The 26,568-nt window shown below is 40.8% G+C and overlaps 1 protein-coding gene across 4 annotated transcripts in view; it reads right to left on the reverse strand.

The window, feature by feature from the left end:
* UGGT1 (UDP-glucose glycoprotein glucosyltransferase 1) overlaps positions 1–15,426 on the reverse strand; it is a 110,938-nt gene extending 95,512 nt beyond the window's left edge. Inside the window, exons 1-3 of one of the 4 annotated variants that reach the window (XM_076005425.1) lie at positions 15,204–15,426; positions 8,729–8,864; positions 2,122–2,204 (exon numbers count right to left, since the gene is read on the reverse strand). In XM_076005425.1, the coding sequence (XP_075861540.1) occupies positions 2,122–2,204; positions 8,729–8,850 (205 nt within the window). In that variant the 5' untranslated portion in view covers positions 8,851–8,864; positions 15,204–15,426. Of the gene's footprint in view, positions 1–2,121; positions 2,205–8,728; positions 8,865–14,880; positions 15,002–15,022; positions 15,047–15,203 lie in introns of those variants that run through there. The other 3 variants (XM_076005426.1, XM_076005424.1, XM_076005423.1) reach the window with 3 other exon arrangements.
* Between the last annotated feature and the right edge of the window lie 11,142 nt (positions 15,427–26,568).

Raw genomic sequence — 26,568 nt, forward strand, 5'->3', positions numbered from 1 at the left:
ATAATTGTAGGGCCGGGCGAGGTGGCTCACGCCTGTAACCTAGCACTCCGGGAGGCCGAGGTGGGCGGATTGCTCGAGGTCAGGAGTTCAAAACCAGCCTGAGCAAGAGTGAAACCCCATTTCCACTATAAATAGAAAGAAACTAATTGACCAACTAATATATATAGAAAAACTTGGCTGGGCATGGTGATGCATGCCTGTAGTCCCAGCTACTTGGGAGAATAAGGCAGGAGGACCACATGAGCCCAGGAGTTTGAGGTTGCTGTGAGCTAGGCTGACGCCACAGCACTCTAGCAACATAGACTCTGTCTCAAAATAAATAAATAAATAAAATAAAATAATTGTAAAAAGCAGGTGAGAAACAGAAGGAATAAGGACAAGGAAGGAACAAGATCTTTCTGTGTACAGCCTTTTATACAGCTTTGACTTCTGAATCACTTATATCCATTCAAAAAATTAAAATTTTCAATTTTAAACAGAACAATATTAACATTTTAAAAGGCAAAAATATAAAAGGTTTTATACTACATTAGCATCTTCTACATGGAAAAAGAGACCAGAAATACCTAAAATTGTTGCCAGAATGTTAGTAGTGTCAATCTTTGGATGGTAGAAATATGAATAATATTTTGAATAAACAAAATGTTTAACATCCTTTTATGATCACTTCTAAGAATTCATACTCCCATAATTTTAACCAAGAATATTTATCACTTATCCTGAAGAAATTTCATTTTAAATGTCAGAGCTCAAATATCATTATAAACCCACTGTGATAAATTTGTTCTACAAAATTTTTAAATTATTTTTGATAGCTTAATTCCAGTAGACGTTTAATTAAGAGATGCTCGTTCAAAACGTTTATGTATCTATAGCACAAAAAAAGGATCCAGACAACTTTTCAAATGTGTACTATTTAAATAAAAATGAAAAAGTTAAAAAATCAATTCTATTAAAAAACAACAGTCACACAAGTTTCAAACATTTCCTCTTCAAAAAGGACTTATACCTGTCAATGTAATATTTAAGATTATAACTACTCATATATCAGTTTCTTTCATTATTAATGTTTATACCCGATATAGCTTGTATCAAATTAGAAAATGTTTGTGAAAGCGCTTCATAAAAACAATAAACGAGTCACACAGGATACATAATTAATTTTATATCTTGACACTCAAGTTGTAAGTGGCTGGCAGGCATAATAGAAAACATTATGTAAGATCACTTAAAAAAATTAAAATCACTTAAATGTCTATTAATAGAGTGAAAAAGTAAATAAATTATATAATTAAAAAATTAAATTAAAAAAGATAAAAATTAAAAATTAAAAAAAAAAAGAAAAAGAAAACATTCTGGATGGCTGGGCACAGTGGCTCACCCATGTAATCCTAGCACTCTGGAAGGCCAAGGTGGGTGGATCATTTGAGCTCAGGAGTTCAAGACCAGCCTGAGCAAGAGCAAGACCCCTGTCTCTACTAATTGACCAAGTAAAAATATATATACAAAAAAATGAGCTGGGCATAGTGGCCACACTATGTCCCAGCTACTCGGGAGGCTGAGGTAGCAGGATCGCTTGAGCCCAGGAGATTGGGGTTGCTGTGAGCTAGGCTGACACCACGGCACTAACTCTAACCTGTGCAACAAAGTGAGACTGTGTCTCAAAAAAAAAAAAAAAAAAGAAAAGAAAAGAAATGAAAACATTCTGGATGATACTAACTTAGTGATAACAAACTGAACAGGTACTATTAATAGATCAGTCGTATAAATAATTCATAACTAAAGGAAGAGTGAATCAAACCAGATGGTTATTAAGTCAATAAAGTCAATACTAAATTATTTAAAATGAAAGGTACCTGCACAAAATAGTCACATAACACTTTAATAAAAGATCATGATAGAACAAAACCAAGGTAGGGAAAAAAGGTACTATTTATAGACAAAGATATAAACTGCTTAAAAAATAAGGGTTGGCTCTTCCTGACTACCATCACAATTCTAGTCAATGAAGACAAAAATGTTTTCCATTAACTGCCATGCCACACATACTACAAAAGAGACAATATTTTCCTAATGTTTTCCCAGACACCAAAGTCAAAGAAGCATTTGCTTCAATTTTACCGTGAAGATCTGATGATCCAATATTTTGACTGGCTTCTACAAAATTCCAAAATTTCTCTTGACTGTCTTCTGCTAAAAACTCACTGGGAGAAAAGGAGGAAATGTCAGAAATACAACAACTTAATAAAATGTCTTAATATAAACTGTATTACTAAAAAGAGTAAAAATAGATTTTGATGTTTCTAAATGTTTGGCTTTTAGTCTATAATATGTACTATATTTCTTTAGGTATAATATATGTTTTTTAATGATAAGCAAGTCTTACTACCTTATTAGCTATTAATAAATTATTAGCTTATTAACTCAGTGATTTTATAGCTTAATAGATATTTCGTATAAAACCTGAATAAAAATGTTGTTAACAACAGGGAAATCCCAATATCAAGAAAGCTTATAAAACCCCATTGGCAAAAATGCTGTCAGTAGTGGAAGCAGAATTAGGAATTGATAATTCTAGTACTAGTTCTGCTCTCACATATTTTCTGAAAGGCCTTATAAAGAATAAAAATTATCTTTTGCTTGAGCTTCTCCCACAGTAAAACATGAACCCTAGAAAAACTTCTGGGAGACTAAAGGAAGCATGTTATAATCTTTTAACATCCATAAAGTCAAATTTTCAAGATCACCAAATGTTAGTTTAAAATTACCACTGATTTCATTGGGCACAGTGGCTCACGCCTATAATCCCAACACTCTGAGAGCCCAAAGCAGAAGGATCGTTTGAAGCCAGGAGTTTGAAACCAGCCTGGGCAACACAGCAAGACCCTGTCCCTACAAAAACTTAAAAAATTTTAAGGCATGGTGTTGTACGCCTGCAGTCCCAGCTAGACAGGAGTCTGAGGTGGGAAGATCACTTGATCCCAGGAGTTTGAGGTTATAGTGAGCTATGATCACACCACTCCACACCAGCCTGGGCAACAGAGTAAGATCCTGTCTGTATAAAAAATTTAAAAATAAAAAATAAAATTAGAACCAATCTAACAAAATCAAGACTAAGAACTTAATGTCATCTTAATTTTTTTCAGACTTTATACTACCAACCTAAAATAATGGCCAAACTAAACTTCCCTTCATTCAAGAATCTAAGACCCCTAAAAGGAAATTCATGGAGTAATTGGATGATTCATATCAATTAATTATCTTCTCCTCTGAGTCATAATACTAATATAGTGGTGATCTTTCACTGTCTTAAAGCAAACTATAGATCTGGATCTCAGCTTACCTAGCCAAAGGAAGATTTTCCCATTACTTGTCAACACTGGGGTGTACAACTCTCACTCTACTCCACAGCTAGACATAGAAATATGGGAAAAATAAGAAACATTTCCTGATAATGCATAGCTTCTCTAAAAGTAGGTTTCTGAAAATACCCATTATCATAATATATTAAATTACTTAATGCCTCCTTGAGAGTAGTATTTTTCTAGGGTTTCTAGTAACTAACATAGAGACCATACCAACCTTAGAATCTAAGAAACCAGGTACTAAGACAGATACATTGTGATATGCAAATAAAAACTAAATTTATTAATTAAAGGTGTATTTGAAGATAAGCTAGCAGCAGGGAACCAGATGACACACTCATCAGTTGTGGTGAGAACAAGGATTCACTCAAGCTAAGACTTTCCTGGTAAAGGCCATACACAAATAAATACATGCTTTTCATATAATTATAGGAAAACCTCATGAAACATATATTCTTTTTAATCCCACTGCATAAAAAAGTCTTACAAGGTTTAAGAGTGGAACATTCTTAAGAAAATTAATTAGTAGATCCACTGAAATAATCCAGGAGAGAGGAGAACAATACAAGATATAATTAAAGGAATGCTGCCTTTTTAAATAGTATTTTTAAGATTGTTTTATGTTATGATTTTAAGCTTCTTATACCTATTCCATCGAATAAAAGTCTATGATTTCATAGGTGAAATTCCATAATGTCTAGGATTTACTTTAAAACATTCCAGAGGAAGAGGAGAGAGGATAGTGGTGGTGGCTGACTAGAATTGATTATGGTTAAAACTAGTTATGAGTCCAGGTGCAGTGCCTCATGGCAGTAATCCTAGCACTCTGGGAAGCCGAGGCGGGCGGATTGCTCAAGGTCAGGAGTTCAAAACCACCCTGAGCAAGAATGAGACCCTGTCTCTACTATAAATACAAAGAAATTAATTGGCCAGCTAAGATATATAGAAAAAATTAGCCAGGCATGGTGGCACATGCCTATAGTCCCAGCTACTCGGGAGGCTGAGGCAGGAGGATTGCTTGAGCCCAGGAGTTTGAGGTTGCTGTGAGCTAGGCTGACACCACGGCACTCACTCTAGCCTGGGCAACAAAGCGAGACTCTGTCTCAAAAATAAATAAATAAATAAATATAGCTGATGATATCCTGGCACAGTGACTCGACCTTATAATCCCAGCTACTCAGGAGGCTGAGGCAGGAGGATTGCTTGAACTCAGGAGTTTGAGGTTGTAATGAGCTATAACCATGTACTATACTCCAACCTGGACAACAGAGCAAGATCCCATCTCTTAAAAAAAAAAAAAAAAAAATATATATATATATACACACACACACACACACCTATATATACTGGGTGATGGGCACTCAGAGAGCACATTATACCATTCTCTCCATTTATAAACGTTTTGAAATGTCATAATCTACAACAAGATTTTAATATATGACAAAAAAAACTACAAAATAGCCTCAATGAATGTCTACTAGATAGTACAAATCTGGTGATAATTTTTTTTTCTTAGGTTTCCAAAGTTATTGCGGGACAGCACAATTAGTCTTCCTTCTACCCAGGACCAGAAGAGAAGAGGAAGTGAATATTCAAGGAGGGTCTATCATGTGACAGTCAGAACACTCAGCATATTCACCCATATCCTCATATCCACACAGCCACCCTGATACATAATCCTGTTTTGAATAAAGAAACTACTACACAGAGATGTTACTAACTTGCTTAAGGGCACAGAGTTAGTAAATGGAAAGAGTGGAATGTAAATTCAAGTCCAGATGATTGATACCTTTATTAAGCTACATTCTTAGGCCATTATACTATCCAGCACTCAACAAATGATTATTGGTTTTGATTTTAATAATAATACCTATTTACATAACATTTCTGTTAGCCACTCTAGCTGCTGAAAACATACTTGACAAATGTCAGCCGGGTGCGGTGGCTCACACTTATAATCCTAGCACTCAGGGAGGCCGAGGCAGGAGGATTGCTTGAGCTCAGGAGTTCAAGACCAGCCTGAGTGTTGGAGACTAAGACCCTCCACATTCCAACGACTTGTCCTGACTTGTCCTACGCACGAAGAATAGCCTAAGATGAAAATAGCACCCAGCCCTCCAGCTATAGTTCCCAGAAGAATGCATTACAGCTATCGGTGCCATTGAGATGCTGATTGCGGCTGATTAGCCCACACCCAAGCCTCATCATCCCCCCATTCTATTTTTCTGTTTCTACTTCCTTGTTTTCTGTATATAAAACCTACTAAAAATCCAAGTAAAGTAGACCTTGACAACCATTCGCTTGGTCTCGTTTCTTTCTCACGCCCATCTCTTTCAGGCACGGTCCCCCTCGCCCCCGCGAGTAACAGAAGGTCCCACGGGCCGGGACACCTGAGCAAGAGCCTGTCTCTACCAAAAAGAAAAAGGAAAAAAAAGAAGTAAAAAGACAAAAACCAAGTTAGGCATTGTGGCTCCTGTCTGTAGTCCCAGCTACCCAGGAGGCTGAGGCAGGAGGATGGCTTAGAGCCCAGGAGCTGAAGGTTGCAGTGAGCTACAGTGATGCCAGTGCACTGTACCCAAGGCAGCAGAGTGAGACTCTGTCTCAACAAACACAAACAAGGCAACTCAGCAGCCCCCTCAAAAACCCCCCACCAAAATGAAGAAAAAGGAAAGAAAAAGATTCTGACCATTCACCCTCATCCAGATGGACAGGGTGCCACAATCCATCATAGAATCTGGCACAGACATAGAAGTGAAGAACGGTGGCCTCAGCTAGCTGGAGAGGGGAATACAGAGTAAATTCAAATAAGCAGAGCTCATGTCTGAGTTGCCTACATGTCCTATTACTTTGACAAACTGTATGCAAATAGCGACAGGAGCAGAGGCCTAACAATAGTGAACCAAAATGGCAAATGACCAAGGATATCATGAAAGGGGGAAATGTTTGTGATGGAAGAGTTAGTGAAAAAAACATTATACCCTACCCACTTCATAGTGATCAAAACAACTGAAAAAAATTAAGCAATTAATTCTGACAATTTTAGCATTCTTTCTCAAAAGTCCATAGGAATATACTATAAAAATATTCTACAACAATGTATAAATACCAAGAAATCAGTGTAAATCAAACCAAAAGTACTGAAATATAATTCACTTAAAAAGGTTAAGCAGGCTGGACGAGGTGGCTCACGCCTATAATCCTAGCACTTCCGGAGGCCCAGGCCGGTAGATCGCTCAAGGTCAGGAGTTTGAGACCAGCATGAGCAACAGTGAGACCCCGTTTCTACTAAAAATAGAAACTAAAGAAATATATATATAAAAAATTAACCCAGCATGGTGGCGCATGCCTGTAGTCCCAGCTACTCGGGAGGCTGAGGCAGGAGGATCACTTGAGCCCAGGAGTTTGAGGTTGCTGTGAGCTAGGCTGACGCCACGGCACTCTAGCCTGGGCAACAGAGACTCTGCCTCAAAAAAAAAAAAAAAAAGATAAGCAGAATATCATAAAACATCTGTTACACTTAACTGGACAATTTTATCCATAAAGTGATAGTAAATCTCAATGACTTGGATTTATACCAGACAAATCATCAAAAATAAGATTAGCCAGAAAAAGAAAGTTCAGTTATTTGAGTTCTGATTCAAGTAGTCAGTCAGGATCTCAACGGACCTTCAGTTGCTTCACTTTTACAACTATTCTCTATCTAATACAGTTCTGACATTTGAGGAGCTCAATCCATTTATCAAATTAGCTACTGTAACATCACTATGAAATACATACAGTGGGTTTGGGGTTCTCTTTTGGGGTTTTTGTTTTGCCATTTCATTGCTGAGAAAAGGGAGGAAAAGAGAAATGATGGAAGAAAGTCTATTCAGCAGAAAGTCCAATAGGCTCCTGAGCACGTCAAGAGCAGCTCCTACACGTCCCACTTTCCCACTGGTCCTCTTGGCAACACCAAATGAGGCTTTTTCCCTAGGAGGTGCAACCATTCATACATAATCAACAAAACAAAACTCTTCATTCACATTTTTCCAGAGACTAAGGGGAAAATGTTAAAAGAAAAAAATTCTAAATTGAAGATGACCACATAGTTAACTGGGTCATGACAGTTCAAATTTCTAGCATTATCATACACTGAAACTTACACCAAGTGCTTGCTTTACAATCTACCCACATTTTTACCCTTTGGAAAGAGTATCTATTAAGTCCTAACTACACATTACTTGAGATACAATAAGTTAGCATCCATAAACATATAAAACCTGGCTATAAAGTGAGGTATCTCATTACATTATAAGCTGCAGCTAAAAAGCACACTTGGAATATAAAATTTCCCAAGAAGTTATTGACTACATTGTGTTTTATCAATGTTAAGACATACCATTATTTTATGAAAAATGCTACTCATTATAATTGTAAGATAACTTCTTTATTTTATTAAAAATGCATCCTGATTCTGGAGATGTCAGAACACATACATCTTAGAACAGTTAAAACCTGTTCATTTCCTCAGATTCCCCTCTGTACTCTCTTATCTTGGGGTCTTCTTCCAAGTTCCTAAGAGGAGCATGTCTTCTTTCCCCCACCTCTTGCCAAGCTCTCCTCTTCCCTTTATTAATCACCTCTTAAAACTTTCTTCAAAGAAGGAGAAAGTGTAAGTACAACTCTCTTCCCTTACTACAATACTTATGCTTTTCCTGGAAGATAACATAATTTAACTAATTCAGTATATTTGTATAAAGAAGTTCCCTACTATCTCTCTGAATCCATACAGACTTAGTCCTACTAAAAAAACAGGTTCAGGCCAGGCGCAGTGGCTCACATCTGTAATCCTAGCACTCTGGGAGGCCGAGGTGGGCCGCTCAAGGTCAGGAGTTCAAAACCACCCTGAGCAAGAGTGAGACCCCATCTCTACTAAAAAATAGAAAGAAATTAATTGGTCAACTAAAAATATATAGAGGCCGGGCGCGGTGGCTCACGCCTGTAATCCTAGCACTCTGGGAGGCCGAGGCGGGCGGATTGCTGGAGGTCAGGAGTTCGAAACCAGCCTGAGCAAGAGCGAGACCCCGTCTCTACTATAAATAGAAAGAAATTAATTGGCCCACTAATATATATATAAAAAATTAGCCAGGCATGGTGGCACATGCCTGTAGTCCCAGCTACTTGGGAGGCTGAGGCAGAAGGATTGCTTGAGCCAGGATTGCTTGAGCCAGGAGTTTGAGGTTGCTGTGAGCTAGGCTGATGCCACGGCACTCACTCTAGCCTAGGCAACAAAGTGAGACTCTGTCTCAAAAAAAAAAAGTCCCTGAATGTTCACTGGCAGAGACTACTCAAACACATGAAAAGAAAAAACCATGTCTTCTTACCTGGCTTCTAACAACAATGGGGTAGAAAACCATTTCGTAGTAAGAGAGGTTGTAACAGCTTTTGAATCTGCCTTTACCGAGGAGAACAGCCACAAGCCAGTGAGTACAATCACAAGTTCCATTTTACAGCAAACTCCTAAAAGGTAACAAAAGAAAAAAAGTTTCGCTACAAGGTAATGTTTAAACCTTAATACTAAGATATGCAAAATAACAACCTTAATATTCAGAGACACAAAATAACATTAAAGTTACAGAAATAGAAATGCTTCTGAAACAAAACAGTACTTAATATCTAGACAGTCCAGTATTTATTTCCTGAGTGACTGACACATAACTAAAAGCATGTAGCTCATTACATTATTTCCTACAAAGGCTCCGCTTCATTTCCTGGATACTCTGTGCTGTACAGAGGTATAAAAGGCAGTTGGGGCTGGGTGTGGTGGCTCATGCCTAAAATCTCAACACTTTGGGAAGCTGTGATAGGAGGATCACTTGAGGCCAGGAGTTCGAAACCAGCCTGAGCAACATAGTGCAAGCCCATCTCTACAAAAAAATAGAAAATTTAGCAGGGTGGCCCATGCCTGTAGGACAGCTGTTCAGTGGCTGAGGTAGGAGGACTGCTTGAGCCCAGAGGTTTGAGGTTGCAGTGAGCTATGATGAAACCGCTGCACTCTAATCTGGCCACAGATAAAAAAATAAAATTAAATTTAAATTTAAAAATATTTTTTAAAAGTCAGTTGGTGACACATCAGGTTGCACACACCATACTTTATAAAGCATGAAAATAAACAAAGCTGAGATAAATGATGTTAAGATGAAACTGGAATAGGGAAGAAAAGACCCTCCCCTACAGGCCGGGCGTGGTGGCACACACCTCAAAAAAAAAAAAAAAAAGATCCTCCCCTACAGATTTCAGAGGGAACATGGTCATACAACATTTTGATTTGGGACGTCTAGCCTTTAGAACTGTGAGACGTAAATTTCTGTTGCTCTAAGCCACTGAGTTTGTGGTACTTTGTCATGGCAGCCCTAGTAACTATTAACCCTTTACACGCACTTGCTTTTTTCTCAATTCCTTTATTCTACTCGAGATTTAATTTTTTAAATACCCCAGATTTTACAAAGCATGGCAGTAGAATAAAAAACTGGAGTTTCTTTTTTTGTGTGTGTGACAGAGTCTCACTTTGTTGCCCAGGCTAGAGTGAGTGCCATGGCACCAGCCTAGCTCACAGCAATCTCAAACTCCTGGGCTCAAGCAATCCTCCTGCCTCAGCCTCCCGAGTAACTAGGACTACAGGCATGCGCCACCATGCCCGGCTAATTTTTCTATATATATTAGTTGGCCAATTAATCTCTTTCTATTTATAGTAGAGACAGGGTCTTACTCTTGCTCAGGCTGGTTTCGAACTCCTGACCTCGAGCAATCCACCCGCCTCCGCCTCCCAGAGTGCTAGGATTACAGGCGTGAGCCACCGTGCCCGGCCCAAAACTGGAGTTTCTTTTCATACAAACTTATTTATTTGGATTTTTTTATATTTCAAATTTTTGATACATTCAAAGAGTAATTTTAATCTCTATAATTTTTGCTAACCATGTAGTGTCATACTCAACATCTAAGTGCAAAGGGTTAACATATTAATATAATGGGTATGGGTCCCAAATGTAAACTCAAAGATACCTTCTGAAATGAGGAAATGTAAGAACTCAGTGGCTTCCAGAACAACTACCCTCATCTGTAAAATGAGGACTCTGGGTCACTCGTGAAGTGGCATGGCCACACAATGCAGGCCCCCTGACTCCATCAGCATCCTATCCAACCCTGCTGAGACCATCAAAGACAACAACCAGACCATTTCAGAAAAAGGTCTTCAGCTGCATTCTCTAATCTGACTTTTCATCACAGGAATATGCCTAACAGAACCCTATTTGGACTTCCCCTGAGCCTTATAAAAGTCAGCATCCAAGCTCCATCCATTTGAATGGGAACTAAAACAGGGATTCAATAGGTGGGAAGCACTAATCGATCCTTGTGCTTCTGAATAACAGTTAGCTCTGGTAAGCTCACACCAGTTATCCCAGTTCCTTGATATTGGTTATAAATCTATTGTTGGGGAGGGCTGTCGGGGACCAGTCGGTAGCTTTTTTTTACAAAAATCATTATTATTGGTGCTAAACATCCTACTTCACGTAACACACAATGTCTCTGAAGAACAATGGTCAAAAGCAAAATAAATTACACCCAATAGAAAACTGGTTTTAAGAAGAGTTTTAAGTTCAGGTAATGGCCGGGCGCAGTGGCTCACACCTGTAATCCTAGCACTCTGAAAGGCCGAAGTGGGAGGATCGCTTAAGGTCAGGAGTTCAAAAGCAGCCTGAGCAAGAGCAAGACCTCGTCTCTACTAAAAATAGAAAGAAATTAATTGGCCAACTAAAAATATATAGAAAAAAAAATCAGCTGGGCATGGTGGCGCATGCCTGTAGTCTCAGCTACCCTGGAGGCTGAGGCAGGAGGATTGCTTGAGCCCAGGAGTTTGATGTTGCCACGGCACTCTAGCCGGGCACTCTCAAAAAAATAAAAAAATAAAAAGAAGACTCACCCCCTTCTGCGGATTACACATCTAGGTCCCATCAGGACAAATTATAAACAAAGTCAGGAGCATAATACAGCTTGAACACAGTTCATGCGCTATCTCCAATTTAGAAACTCAGTGATTTTTTTTTTTTGAAACAGCGTCTTATTCTGTTGCCTAGGCTAGAGTGCCGTGGCATCAGCCTGGCTCACAGCAACCTCAAACTCCTGGGCTCAACCAATCCTCCTGCCTCAGCCTCCAGGGTAGCTGGGACTACAGGCATTCGCCACCATGCCCGGCTACATTTTTCTATATATTTTTAGTTGTCCAGCGAATTTCTTTCTATTTTTAGTAGAGATGAGGTCTCACTCTTGCTCAGGCTGGTCTCAAACTCCTGAGCTCAAACAATCTGCCCATCTCGGCCTCCCTGAGTGCTAGGGTTATAGGCATGAGCCACTGCACCCAGTCTTGATGACAATTTGGATATGACTGCAGTTACTCTAGGCACATAGCATGTAGAGTAGTAAGGGAACCTGGGGTATGACAAAAGACACCTGAGGAAACCTTAGCATTTATTGAGAAATGATTCTGGGCTAAGCACTGTGTTAAGTGTTTTACTTAAGCATGTTACATAATCTTTACATACAACAACCCTGGGGACTGAAGTTCCTTGAGGGCAGGAACCACATCTACTTTGTTCACTACTGCTAAAAGCAAAACAGCATGGTGTCTGTGCCTGGCACACAATAGATATTTCATTAATAGGCTGCTTGAGTAGATGAAACAGTGTCATCTTCACTTTAAGAACAAGAAAAGTGAAAGCTCAGAGAGGCTAAGTACCATGACCAACTAAAACACAGCAATGCTTAGAACTCATAACTGCCTGCTTTTAAAATTCTACAATACCATGCTATCTTGCTTTGTTCTCTGGTATTAGAAAAGGTAAGAAGTCATACTGTGCAGACTCAGACTGAGCAAAGTCCTCCACTGTGAGAACCAAGGCAAGCCCAAGGACTTTCTGTGGCCCAAGGCTTAGGGAAAAAAGTGGCTAAGAGAGGAACACTTTCAACCTGAAACCAAGGGAGCAGGCCTGAAAGCAGGACCAAAGCAAACTGATCATCCAGCCCTACAGATTCAGTTAGGGTAGCTTTGAAGACTGAATGTGAAAGCCTCAAGAGCAGGGATTTTTGTCTGTCACAGTCACCATGCCTAACATAACAAATAAACACAGGCTTCATTCATTAAGGGATGAATGAAAATTTAAGGGAAAAAAGGAGTAAGGTACCAAGAATAAAGATGCTATAAAAAGCCTAGGAATGTAAGATGGGAAAAAATGAAAATCCTTCATTATGAACCTGTAACTTGCCAAGAGATCTCCTTGGACTGTTTTAAAAAGGGAGAGAGTGTGTGTGTTCCTGGGCACAGACATAGCACCATTACAGATGAGAAAGGGAGGAAAGCTATACATTAATAAAGCGCTTTGTTACCCTGACCCGACATTCTTGATTCCACAGTTATTTCCAGACAAAAAGGTTGTCCAGAGAAGCAGAAATAAGAACCTCAGTGTTTTGTTTGAGGATGCCTTTGTTTTATAAGATCCCTATCTTTATCACTTTAATCCTAGGGAAAAGTTGGTTATGAAGACAAATAGTTTGAGAGATAAGAGTTATCAGTAGCCAGGCCCAGAGGCAGGCAGATCATTCAAGGTCAGGAGTTCTAAACCAGCCTGAGCAAGAGCAAGAGCCCATCTCTACTAAAAATAGCAAGAAATTAATTGGCAAACTAAAAATATATAGAGAAAAATTTAGCCATGCATGGTGGCACATGCCTGTAGTCCCAGCTACTTGGGAGGCTGAGGCAGGATTGCTTGAACCCAGGAGTTTGAGGTTGCTGTGAGCTAGGCTGACGCCACGGCACTCTAGCCCAGGCAACAGAGTGAGATTCTCTCTCAAAAAAAAAAAAAGTTATCAGAATGTGCAATGTGGCATTGCATGATCACAGGCATTATGCTTGTGGCATGACGGATAAATAGAAAACAGTCTTCACCAAGTTCTAGCCCCAACTGTATCATCAACCAACTGTAAGATACTGGTGTGATTAAATTAAGATCCTATCTCTTGCTCGTTTATCTGCAACATATAGGGAGTATTAATAACACTTAATAGATAGCCCTCTGAGTTTCAATATATATGATAGTAGCAAGAAAAATATTAGAAATCACCCTTTTAGAAATAAATTAACTTCTAAAATAAACTTTATATACATTTACTACATACCTATTACTAAAACTATTTGTTCTAAAGCACATAAATCTAATTTCAGCTCAAAGTAATTATAATACTACACATCTGATATGAAAATGATCACAGAACTGCAGAAAAGTTCCAAAAGAAATTTCTTCATAGTTTATATATTCCCTTCAAGTTAAACGTGTATTATAAAGGTGCCATGCTACCGTACAAAAGATTATGCTTCCTTCAATAAAAGTAAGTTTTCGCTAAGTTTATCAAAAGCCGGTCAAGGCCAGGCGCGGTGGCTCACACCTGTAATCCTAGCACTCTGGGAGGCCAGGCGGGTGGATTGCTCAAGGTCAGGAGTTCAAAACCAGCCTGAGCAAGAGGGAGACCCTGTCTCTACTATAAATACAAAGAAATTGGCCAACTAATATATATAGAAAAAAAATTAGCTGGGGCATGGTGGCGCTTGCCTGTAGTCCCAACTACTTGGAAGGCTGAGGCAGGAAGATCGCTCGAGCCCAAGAGATTGAGGTTGCTGTGAGCTAGACTGAGGCCACACCACTCACTCTAGCCTGGACAACAAAGACACTGTCTCAAAAAAAAAAAAAATGTCTTAAACGCTTGCAAGTGTACGAGATATTTCAAGGAAAGAAGGCACTTTAAAATTGACTGGCAAGTGCACCAATGAATGTTTCCAAAAGTGTAGTAATGTAAGGTAAAATACCTCAAATCTGGCAAGAAATGCAAAACAAGCTAGAGATTCTGGCCAAGGAACAATAACAGTTCATATCCATAACTTATTGGCGAGGTATGCAGCTCTAATTCTGACAGGTCCCACACTAAAAGTGAAACCGCGGGGCAGCGCGGTGGCTCACACCTGTAATTCTAGCATTCTGGGAGGCCAAGGCGGGCGGATTGCTGGAGGTCAGGAGTTCAAAACCAGCCTGAGCAAGAGCGAGACCCTGTCTCTACTATAAATAGAAAGAAATTAATTGGCCAACTAATATATAGGAAAAATTAGCCAGGCATGGTGGCGCATGCTTGTAGTCCCAGCTACTCGGGAGGCTGAGGCAGGAGGATCGCTTGAGCCCAGGAGTTTGAGGTTGTTGTGAGCTAGGCTGACGCCACGGCACTCACTGTAGCCTGGGCAAAAAAACAAGACTCTGTCTCAAACAAACAAACAAACAAAAGTGAAACCGGATCATCCAATTTCAGGCAAACAGTATGGTATTATATATTAAACGAAAATGGCAACCAACATGCAACACTCGAATTGACTTTAGAAAAAACAGAAATCTATAAAAAGCAAGTTGTTCTCCAATCAGAATCCTGGTTCTCAACCTACTTAGGGGGCAGGCTTGGTCTAAATTCATGTTAGGGCACTTCCCCTACTTCCCTCTGCACTTCGGCACATGGGTCTCAAAGCTCTTCAAAGGCGGCTCAGAACTCCCGAAGAGAGCCCGCCGCCACTTCTGCGGAAGCGATACCTTGCCCGGAAGATCTCGGAGGACAACCCGAGGCGCCTGCAAACAGGGAGAGGTCTGGGACACTGGAGAGGAAATTGAAGCAGAGTAGAGGTGGAAGCTCAAGGTGACAGAGGCACAGGGTTGCCTGGAGCCCCAAACCCTCTCCCTGTTCATGAGGCCTCCAAACGCCACCCCTGGGTACCTGTCACCGGCCGCGCACCCGCGGCACACGCGCCTCTCGCGTCCCCTTTGCTGCCCAAGCCCAGGCCGCTCTTCGTCCGCTACAGTGCGTGGGACAACGCCAGGACGGGGCGGGGCCGGGCGGCAGCAGCAGTGGCGGCTGCGCCAGTGAAAAGCCGACACGCGCCTTTCCCGCGGCTCGCCTGGATAGCCGGGCTTGCAGAGCAGTAGCCCAGCAGCCGGTCGCCCTAATACTTCCGCTTCCTATAAGGGAAGGCCGGTGACTTCCGGTTACCGAGTCGCGGTGGGGCAGCCCAGAGCGTCGCTCGGTCGCCATCTTATCTCCTCAGAGGCCCCGCCTCTCTCCTTACTCTCGCCAGGCAATGTGGAGTGGGCGTCAGCCACCTCCTTAAGGTCTCTCGGAGGTGCGTAGAGCGCACAGCTAAGACCCCAAAATTTTGCCAGCTGGTCAAACTAGATGGGGGATTTGAACCCTTTTTTTCCGATTTGCAATCTGAGATTTACTCCCTTAAGCCCTTCTGTTAAAAGCACTCTTGCACAGTCAAGGACAAATCGTCTTAATATTTCTGAGCATATTAGACTTTACCGTAATCCCTGAAGTTTGATATTGATAGCTTCTGTTCCAGGGGACGTGGTAAAAGGAAGACTTTTTAAGTGTTATGAGCCGATTTAGCTTATCATGTTCGAGCAGTGGCAGCTTAGTCTACAGGGATTACTTTGTCCTTTGATTTTTTATTTTTTTTTCTTTTTTTTTCCTTTGATTTTTTAATTAAGTAATTTATTTTTTTGCAAATGTCACTGTTTAAAATTGTTTTAGCATATGTGACCCTGGAAAGATCATTTTACCCATCCTGAAATCGATACCTCTATAGAGGGTATATTTGGGGTATCATTGCAATTTGTGAGTCTTTTGAAATGGAATTGTTAAGTGGATAGCAAGTGAGGACTGAACTCTAATTTTTTTTGCTAAAAACTCCTTCCTAAGGAGGCCAGCTGGTTTAGGCTGACTAACGGTAAATTCCCACTAAGCGGCTTTTGTTAACCAAACGAAGTAGTGGTTTACTACCTGACCTGATTCTGGTATGGCATTAACATCACCTAAAAGATAAGAAGCCCCTGTCTTAACTCAAGCATCCTAGCAGATGCCTATCATAAATTTAAAATGTCTTAACTCGAGCATCCTAGCAGATGCCTATTCTTAAATTTAAAGCATCTTAAAACATCCTAGCAGGTGCCTATTGTAAATTTAAAATGTCCTCCTGTCTGGACCTCCCAGAGTGCCCACAACCTTATCTTAAAATAAGCATATCCTTTCTGGTCTTCTAGATAAAGTCTAACTCTCAGCCAATTGCCAGCCAAAGAATCTTTAAACCCACCTATAACCTGTAAGCCCCCGCTTCGAGATGTCCCACCTTTTTGGGCCAAACCAATGTATGCCTCTCATGTATTGATTTGTGACCTTGCCTGTAACCTTTGTCTCTCTGAAAATGTATAAAACTGAACTATAATCCAGCCACAGCGAGCCCACTTGCTCAAGGCTTCTTGAGAGTGGCTCCGGGTCATGGTCCTCAAATTTGGCTCAGAATAAACTTCTTTCAAATATTTCAGGGCTTGGATTTTTTCCGTCCACACAAGAGACCTCCAACTCTCCTAGGGACGAAAGTGGGTGCCTCACTTTGGTGCTGCCTTGAGCAATTCCCCCCACCCCACCAAAGAAACCCTCCCCTGCTTGGTGCTGCCCCACCTTAATCCTGCCCAGAGTAACGCTACACCTAGGGGAAGGAGGAACCCCTGCTAATCTGCAAAAGAATACAGGGCCTCCCCCAGCCTGTGGGGCCTGGCAGCCCAGGCACCATAGCATTTGGAAAGTGACCTAGAGTATCCCTAAGGCTATTTGTCATGCCATTAACTGTCAATCAAAATGGTTCAGTGGTGATAATAACCACAAGGAGGGCCCAATCCAGCCACTTTAAAACAATACTGCAGACCATAATAGAGCCTCTTATGACAGGGGATCTGTTTGTAGTCTGTGGTAAATGTATCTTGCTCCTCCTCTTACTCTGTAAACCTGTATCTTGCCCTTGCTCTGTAAACCTATTGTGCCCTTCCTCAATAAACTTTGTTTCATGCTTGCCTTCCTTTTGGTGTATCTGGTCATTCTTAAGCTAAAAGCATACCAAGAACAGACAACTACAACTGGACAGAATAAAGTGGTGGTCACACAGAATTAAAATAATGCACCAGTACTTTGGCCAGAGAGCCATGGACGAGCTTCCTACCGGTTGAGTTCTTTTCCATTCCAGGCCAGATCTGCCACCCCAGAACTCTACTTATAAATCCTCTGGGTACAGACCCAGGTTGCACCTACGGCACCAACCTGGGCTGAACTTCCTCTCTGCTGCTGTCCAGGTACACTTAGAGTCCTGGCCTCCTAAATGGGAAAGTCAGTTCTTTATCATCTAGTACATAAAGAATCTTCCTACGGGCCCCAGGCCATCTCATAAGAGCTTTACAGAAACCTTCTAAAGACTTTGGAGTGTCTTGTTTTGAGCTCACTGGCCAGCTGTGATGGGGTAGGTTAAGCTTGGCTTTGGCATGGCCCTTGACCTCTGTGACCACCACTAATGTTCAGCAGCCATACCTCCAATTCCTATTCCAAAGCCCTTATCCCCATGGAATTTCTCATATGTTCTCTGTTTCTTGGTATGAGTGTGAACTACAATAAAATCTAAGGTTTCCCCTCCACCAGCTGACTAAAACTAAATTGCCTGCCATGAGGAGGGAGTTCAGACACGCCTCATCATGCCTCCTCCCATCTTTGAGACATCCTTTGTAACCCATTAACAGATCTAAGTCTATGCAAGAGAAACCTGTGAGTCCTCAATTTACACAACAAACATGGCCAGTAGATTGTCTCTGATTAACAGACCTCCCTATATTAAAACATTCTAAGCTTTTAGACAAAAGCTTCATGTCTTTAACCAATTACAAGACAAAGAGTCTTTAAGAGTCTTTAAACCCACCTATAAACTTCCTTTCAAGATGCCTCACCTTTTTGGGCCAAACCAGTGTATGCCTTCCACGTTTGTAACCCGGGGCTCCCTGAAATGAATAAAACCAAACTGTGACCCAACCACAGCAATTCCACTTGCTCAAGCTTTCGTGGGCATGGCTGTGGGTCATGGTCCTCAAATTTGGCTCAGAATAAACCTCTTTAAATTCTTTTACAGAGTTTGGCTTCTCTTCCATTGACAAGATAGATGATATATCTAGTTAACATTATTTTATTCATTTAACAAACTAATGTTTACTCTGTGCTAGAAATTATCCTTGCCTTCAAGGAGTCCAGGCTATGGAGAGACAGAGAGATAGGTAATTATAAAATAAGTAAAAGATGAGGATGGAGGCAACCTTGGGCCATAGTGACTTGCAGAGGAAGAGCCCCAAACCAGATAGGAGAGGAAGGGAGGGCTAGCAGAAGCAAGGAATGCAGGGGCTGAAATCTACTAAGAAGTTCTCTGTATACCTCTCTTTTCCGTGACAATGCTTTTCATTATTAAAAAAATAAAACCCACTGGTTAAAGAAAATCTGGAAAACTCAAATGTCCAACAATTTACCCATACCTCCATCATCCAAATGTATCTTCATTTTTAAATTTCAATATACAGTTGGGCCTGTGGATCCTTGGGGTCCATATCTGCAGATCAAACCAACCACGGATCAAAAAAAAGAATAGAAATAAACAACAATAAAAAATAATAGAATAAAAATTAAATTAAATTTAAAATAAAACAATAAAAAGCAGTACAGTATAACAACTATTTACAGAGCATTTACATTGTGTTAGGGATTATAAGTAATCTAGAGATGATTTAAAGCATACAGGAGGATGTGCATAGGTTATATAGATCAATTTTGGTATCAGCAGCCCTGAAACTAGAACTGGCTCCATGAACAAACTTCAATGATACCTGAATGTTTTTTATGATCCTCTCCCTTAACTAACTACTTGATCTTTTGAATTGTTTCCCAGAAATGGTAGATTTTCTGCAAAATGAAGGAGCTGTGATTCTGAAGCCCTCTGGGCAGAGTTGCTAACACCAAAATTCACCATCCCTCATGACCTGCCCCAGTGCACGTGGCCCCTCCTTAAAAAGCGCATGACCTCATTAGTTGGGGAGACCTATTTGAGAAAGCTTCTCCCAGTTTTCAGACAAGACGTCTTTCATATTTTAAAAATTCTTTTCTTACTTGACAATCCTCATGGTCTCGGTAATTGGATCTTTGTGCAACGAGTAATTAAACCTAGGCTGAAACCCCCTTGTGGTGTCAAGAATAGAGCCAATCACCCACAGATATACCAAGGGACAATTGTATTCCTTCTGTTCTTTTTTCCATGCATAGATATTTTGATTTTGGCAATTTTATTTTGACATAAACTTTTACATAAAAACACCATTTTATAAGCCTTGACAGTTTAGCCGATAACTACTACATAGATTTGGAAATGCATTTGACATCACTACTTCACTCAAATTTCTTGACTAATTTATTTACTTTACAAATATTTGGAGATTTTTCACATATTTTTCTGTTATTGATTTCTTTCTTTCCCTTGGTTCTTTAAGAAAGATGTCACTGATTTCTAATTTAATTCCCCTGTGATCAGAGAACATGCTTTCTGTAATTCCAAAATTTATTGTGATGTTGGCCGGGCCCCGTGGCTCACGCCTGTAATCCCAGCACTCTGGGAGGCCAAGTTGGGAGGATCGCTCGAGGTCAGGAGTTTGAAACCAGCCGTAGCAAGAGCAAGACCCTGTCTCTACTATAAATAGAAAGAAATTAATGGCCAACTAATATATAGAGAAAAAATTAGCCGGGCATGGTGGTGCATGCCTATAGTCCCAGCTACTTGGGAGGCTGAGGCAGCAGGATTGCTTAAGCCCAGGAGTTTGAGGTTGCTGTGAGCTAGGCTGACGCCACAGCACTCACTCTAGCCTGGGCAACAAAGTGAGACTCTGTCTCAAAAAAAAAGAAAGTATGGCACATTCAAAGGGAAAATAATTCAACATCAGAAACCATCCCTGAGGAAGGTCAGATGGCAGATCTACTAGACAAAGACTTTAAAGTCTGTATAGCTACCCTAAAGATGCTCAAAAAGCTAAGGAAGATGTGAATGAAGTCAGAAAAATGACAAATGGAAAAAATATAAATACTGATAAAGAGATAGAAAACATATAAAGGAGCTGAATAGAAACTCTGGAGTTGAAAATTACAATAATTATTAATAAAATCAAACATTCACTAGAAGGACTCAAAAGCTTATTTGAGGCCGGGCGCGGTGACTCACGCCTGTAATCCTAGCACTCTGGGAGGCTAAGGCAGGCAGATCGCTCGAGGTCAGGAGTTTGAAACCAGCCTGAGCAAGAGTGAGAACCCATCTCTACTATAAATAGAAAGAAATTGGCCAACTAATGTATATAGAAAAAAGTAGCCAGGGATGGTGGTGCATGCCTGTAGTGTCAGCTATTCGGGAGGCTGAGGCAGCAGGATTGCTTGAGCCGAGGAATTTGAGGTTGCTGTGAGCTAGGCTGACACCATGGCACTCACTCTAGCCTGGGCAACAAAGCCAGACTCTGTCTCAAAAAAAAAAAAGCTTATTTGAGCAGGCTGAAATAAGTATCAGTGAACTTGAAACAGGAGCAATCAAAATTACCAATTAAGAGAGACAGAAAGAAACAAATACTAATGGAAAATGAATAGAGCCTAAGGAACCTGTAGGACACCATCAAACAGACCAACAAATGCATTGCAGAATCCCAGAAAGGAAAGAGAGACAGAGAATATATGTAGAAATTATGGATGAAAGCTTTCCAAACTTGATGAACACATGAACTTATAAATCCTAGAAGATCAACCAACTCAAAGAGATCTACACTGAGACACATTATAATCAAACTGTTGAAATACAAAGACATGGCAATGACAAAGAATCAGGAAAGCAGCAAGAGAAAAGCAATTTATGAACAGATATCACATCAAAAACTTTGTAGGGCAGAGTCGGTAGAATGATATATTCAATGGGTTGAAAGAAAAAAATTATCAACTGAGAATTCCAGAAGAATTCCAGAAAACTATCTTTCAAAAATGAGAGAGATGCAGCCGGGCACAGTGGCTTACGCCTGTAATCCTAGCACTCTGGAAGGCTGAGGCAGGCAGATTGCTCATGGTCAGGAGTTCAAAACCATTCTGAGCAAGAGCGAGACCCTGTCTCTACTAAAAAAAGAAAATAGAGAGAAATTAATTGGCCAACTAATATATATATATAAAATTAGCCGGGCATGATGGCGCATGCCTATAGTCCCAGCTACTTGGGAGGCTGAGGCAGTAGGATTGCTTGAGCCCGGGAGTTTGAGGTTGCTGTGAGCTAGGCTGACACCACGGCCCTCACTCTAGCCTGGGCAACAAAGCAAGACTCTATCTCCAAAATAAATGAATAAATAAATTACAACACATTTCAAGCCTCAATACATTTTAAAAGATAGATACCAGGCCAGGTGCGATGGCTCATGCCTGTAATCCTAGCACTCTGGGAGGCCGAGGCGGGTAGATGGCTCAAGGTCAGGAGTTCAAAACCAGCCTGAGTAAGAGCGAAACCCCGTCTCTACTAAAAATAGAAAGAAATGAATTGGCAAACTAAAAATACATAGAAAAATTTAGCCGGACATGGTGGCACATGTCTGTAGTCCCAGCTGCTCGGGAGACTGAGGCAGAAAGATTGCATGAGCCCAGGAGTTTGAGGTTGCTGTGAGCTAGGCTGATGCCACGGCACTCACTCTAGCCAGGGCAACACAGTGAGACTCTGTCGTAAAAAAAAAAAAAAAAAGATAGGTACCACACAAAGTATCTCCAACCACAAAAGAATGAAATTAACTTAACAATTCCCCTTTCTTGCCTAAGTTTTTCCTTTCACCATCTAACACACAGTAGACCCCCATCTGTGGTTTTGCTTTTTGCAGTTTCAACCACCCACAGATAACCATGGCCTGAAAATAGGTGAGTACAGTACAGTAAGACATTTTCAGAGAGAGAGACCACATACACATAACTTTTAGTACAGCATATTGTTACATTTGTTCTATTCTATTATTAGTTACTGTTATTAATCTCTTTTTTGTTGTTTTGGTCTTGTCTTTTGAGACAGGATCTTGCTCTGTCTCCCAGGCTAGAGTACCATGGCATCATCACAGCTCACAGCAACCTCCAACTCCTGAGCTCAAGTGATCCTACTGCCTCAACCTCCTGAGTAGCTGGGCTAAAGGTGCTTGCCACGATGCCCAGCTAATTTTTCTATTTTTAGTAGAGACGGGGTTACACTCTTGCTCAGGTCTTGAAATCCTGGCCTCAAGTGATCCTCCCACCTCAGCCTCTCAGAGTGCTGGGACCATAGCGCCAGGCCTGTTGTTAATCTCTTACTGTGCTGAATTTATAAATTAAACTTTTTCGTAGATATGTATATATAGGGAAAACCATAGTGTATATAGGGCTCAGTACTAGCCTGGGTTTCAGGCAATCATTGGGGGTCTTGGAACATATACCCCTGCAGATTGGGGAGACTACTGCACTATACGTATGAATTATTTTGTTTCCCTTCTGTCTCCACCCGCTCTCTCCAAGAATTCAAACTCCCTGCAAGTAGAGATTTTGCTCATTTTATGTCCTTTATACAGGAATATAACTGTATTCCCTGTCCCTAGAACACCGTTTGATCTGAAGTAAATACAATAAAGTATATGTTGAGTGAATAAACCAGCTCAAATACACATCACTAGAAAGCTTTGATATGGTTGTTTGCATCTGGTATTTGTTTTAGGAGTCCTCATTTTTCTTTCTCTCCAATTTGATAAATATAATGTCTTCATCATTTTGGTCTTTTTCTGCCTCTGTTCCTTTCTGATCAGATTAACTTCCCAATGGAACTTTTGTCTTTTGCCATCCATTATAGTTTTTTTTCAGCTCAATTTAATTTCCCCGACTTTTTTTTTTTCTCATTAAACTTTGTTTTAATGGGTCTCAAAATTCTGTGACAGATTTTTGGTCAAGTTGTTTCCATTAAAAAGTACTGATTTTAAAAACTAATAACTTAAAACTGCCACACAAAAAGAAACAAAAGTGGTCCACAAAACATTCTCCTTTTCTTCTGAAGGTTTTACGATGCATTGTTATTAACAACCAATCTTTTACTATTAAACTAAAATGGCCAATTGAAACAAACAGTTCTGAGACCATTCTTCCACCACTGATTAAGAGTGGGGTGGCAGGTATTAGGGATAATATTCATTTAGCCAATTTCCCTGACTTTTATTTTCCTTTCTCCTGGAGTATCTTAAGGTCATGATATATTTTATTATATATTTCAATGTAATAAGAATCGTTACTTATTAAATTTTTTTTAGATGAAGTCTTGCTCTAAGCTACCGTGCCTGGCCTAAATTTTTATTTTCAAATGTTAAAAAAAGAAGACTCTCAAGTCTAGCCAGGGTTTCCCTAGAATTGCCCAATAGAAGGCACTAGACATATTCCTGGCTATTTTTATTTTTTTAGAGGCAGGGTCTCATTCTGTTGCCCAGGCTGGAGAGCGGTCACACAATCATAACTCACTGCAACCTTGAACTCCTGGGCTTTAGCCTCACAAGTAGCTGGGACTATAGATAAAGGCCACCACGCCTAGCTAATTTGGTTTTTTTTTTCTTTGTTTTGAGACAGAGTCTCACTTTGTTGCCTAGGCTAGAATGAGTGCCGTGGTGTCAGCCTAGCTCACAGCAAGCTCAAACTCTTGGGCTCAAGCAATCCTCCTGCCTCAGCCTCCCGAGTAGCTGGGACTACAGGCATCAGCCACCATGCCCGGCTAATTTTTTCTATTATATTAGTTGGCCAATTAATTTCTTTCTATTTATAGTAGAGATAGGGTCTCGTTCTTGCTCAGGCTGGTTTTGAACTCCTGACCTTGAGCAACCCACCCAGGAGTTTGAAGTTGCTGTGAGCTAGGCTGACGCCACAGCACTCACTCTGTCTCAAAAAAAGAAGAGAGAAATACCATAGTATCAAGCAAGATTAAAATGCCATAGTTAACATGAATGGGTTTTAAAATATTTAAGGCAAAATGTAAATTTTATTTTATTTTATTATTTTATTTTTTTTGAGACAGAGTCTCACTTTGTTGCCCAAGCTAGAGTGAGTGCCGTGGCATCAGCCTAGCTCACAGCAACCTCAAACTTCCGGCCTCAAGCAATCCTCCTGCCTCAGCCTCCCAAGTAGCTGGGACTACAGGCATGTGCCACCATGCCTGGCTAATTTTTTTCTATATATATATTAGTTGGCCAATTAATTTCTTTCTATTTATAGTAGAGACGGGGACAAATGCCACCCCAAATGGTGCTTCCACCAAAATAGTGCCTTTAAACAAATGCCCTGCCACAGGGATGGAGGGTTCAAAACCCTCCCCAAATGGGTGGAATCAAGGGTCTCAGTGTGCATGTCAGGGAACTTACTCAGAAAAATTGCCAAGTCTGTCCAGACATTTTTAGATGCATTTCCTTTTCCCCAACAAGGTTCAGGTAGGTAGGAGCTGCATCTGATTCAGTGGGGGTAGAGATAGAAACTCTCTCAGAGTTAAACAGGCTCTGGCAGCTGCTGGGGCAGCTCCTCTCCCTCTCACCCGAAAAAAAAAAAGTCTGCATTGATGGCATTACATCAAAAAGATGAGTATTGGGGTAGATAAAAATATCATGGTAAAAACTAGCAAAGTAGGCCTGAATACTGGAAAACAGCACTGCCATCTCTAGAGCAGTCTGTGCCCAGCCTTTTTTGTTTCTCTTTTTTTTGAGACATGGTCTTACTTTGTTGCCCAGGCTAGAGTGCTGTGGCGTCAGCCTAGCTCACAGCAACCTCAAACTCCTGGGCTCAAGCGATCCTCCTGCCTCAGCCTACTAAGTAACTGGGACTACAGGCATGCACCACCATGCCTGGCTAATTTTTTTCTACCGTGTTTTCCTGAAAATAAGACCTACCCATAAAATAAGCCCTAGCAGGATATGTAAGCATTTGTGCAATATAAGCCCTACCCCGAAAAAAAGACCTAGTGATGGGTGTTGCTATGCAGTGTATCTGCACAACCCATGCATTGGAAGATGAGCAGCCCTTCTCATCTGCCCCATCATGACAGCTACTATCCCAGAGGTGACCGGAAAGGTGCGGGCAGCCCCACCAACAAGGTCGGCTCCCCCTGTCAGGTCCCGGCCATGCTGTGCGTGCTGCAAGCTGAGGCTTTGAGGGGAAAATAACACACCCCCTGAAAATAAGCCCTAGGGTGTCTTCTTGAGGAAAAATAAATATTAGACCCTGTCTTATTTTCAGGGAAACACAGTATATATTTTTAGTTGTCCAGCTAATTTCTTTCTATTTTAGTAGAGACAGGGTCTTGCTCTTGCTCAGGCTGGTCTCGAACTCCAGAACTCAAACAATCCTCTCGCCTCAGCCTCCCAGAGTGCTAGGATTACAGGTGTGAGCCACCGTACCTGGCCAAATTCCCAGCCTTTTGTCAGAGTAAGTCAGATGACTTGGAGACATGTGGTTCAGAGCAGGAGAATATGGCCCAGATAGGTCTGGCCAGTGTAGAGGCCAAGGGAAAAATTTCCCATTGGCCCTCTAAAGGTTTGCTGAAAAATCAACTCACAAAAGGTAGATTCATTGGGGAAAAGGCATATAAATTTACTAAGGTGTACCACAGGAGAACCACAGAAGGATTACTCAGCCCCCAAAGGGGCTCAGGAGCTGATATACCCATGTTGAGATTACAGAAATGATGGGGGTTGTAATCCTGGCAAAACAGATTATGGGAGGGTGGAGAAGACAAATTTTGTCAAGGGGCAGCAAATCATGGTATGGGGAATTAATGGATCCAGGAACAGAGACTATATAGTTCTTTTTGGAATTTAAGAGACAGACATTATCTTTTGAAAGAGTCTGTTCAGGTGTGGTTACATTCTTGGTCTTCTTTTCTGCAATAGATAATGAGATAACAGCTAGAAGAAAAAACAATTGTTCTCTGTGGGTCCTTACTTTAGGCAGATAAAGGAACTTCAGAGACAATTTCCCTGTGCTTTGGGAGAGATGGGGTGGGAGGACTTCAGAGAGTCTTGAGGCTTCTTCTATTCACCATGTTAAAGCACCATATTTGAAAGTATTAGTTTCTGAGCACTAACATTTCCCTGTCCAAAACTTCCCTAGAAGTTTCACACACTAAAAAGCTGAGTCTGTCTGTGGAGAGATAAACCAGTCTCCCATTTCTGCAAATAGGCCAGTC

Source organism: Microcebus murinus, chromosome 8 (assembly GCF_040939455.1).
Source record: "Microcebus murinus isolate Inina chromosome 8, M.murinus_Inina_mat1.0, whole genome shotgun sequence".
Taxonomy (NCBI): Eukaryota; Metazoa; Chordata; class Mammalia; order Primates; family Cheirogaleidae; genus Microcebus; species Microcebus murinus.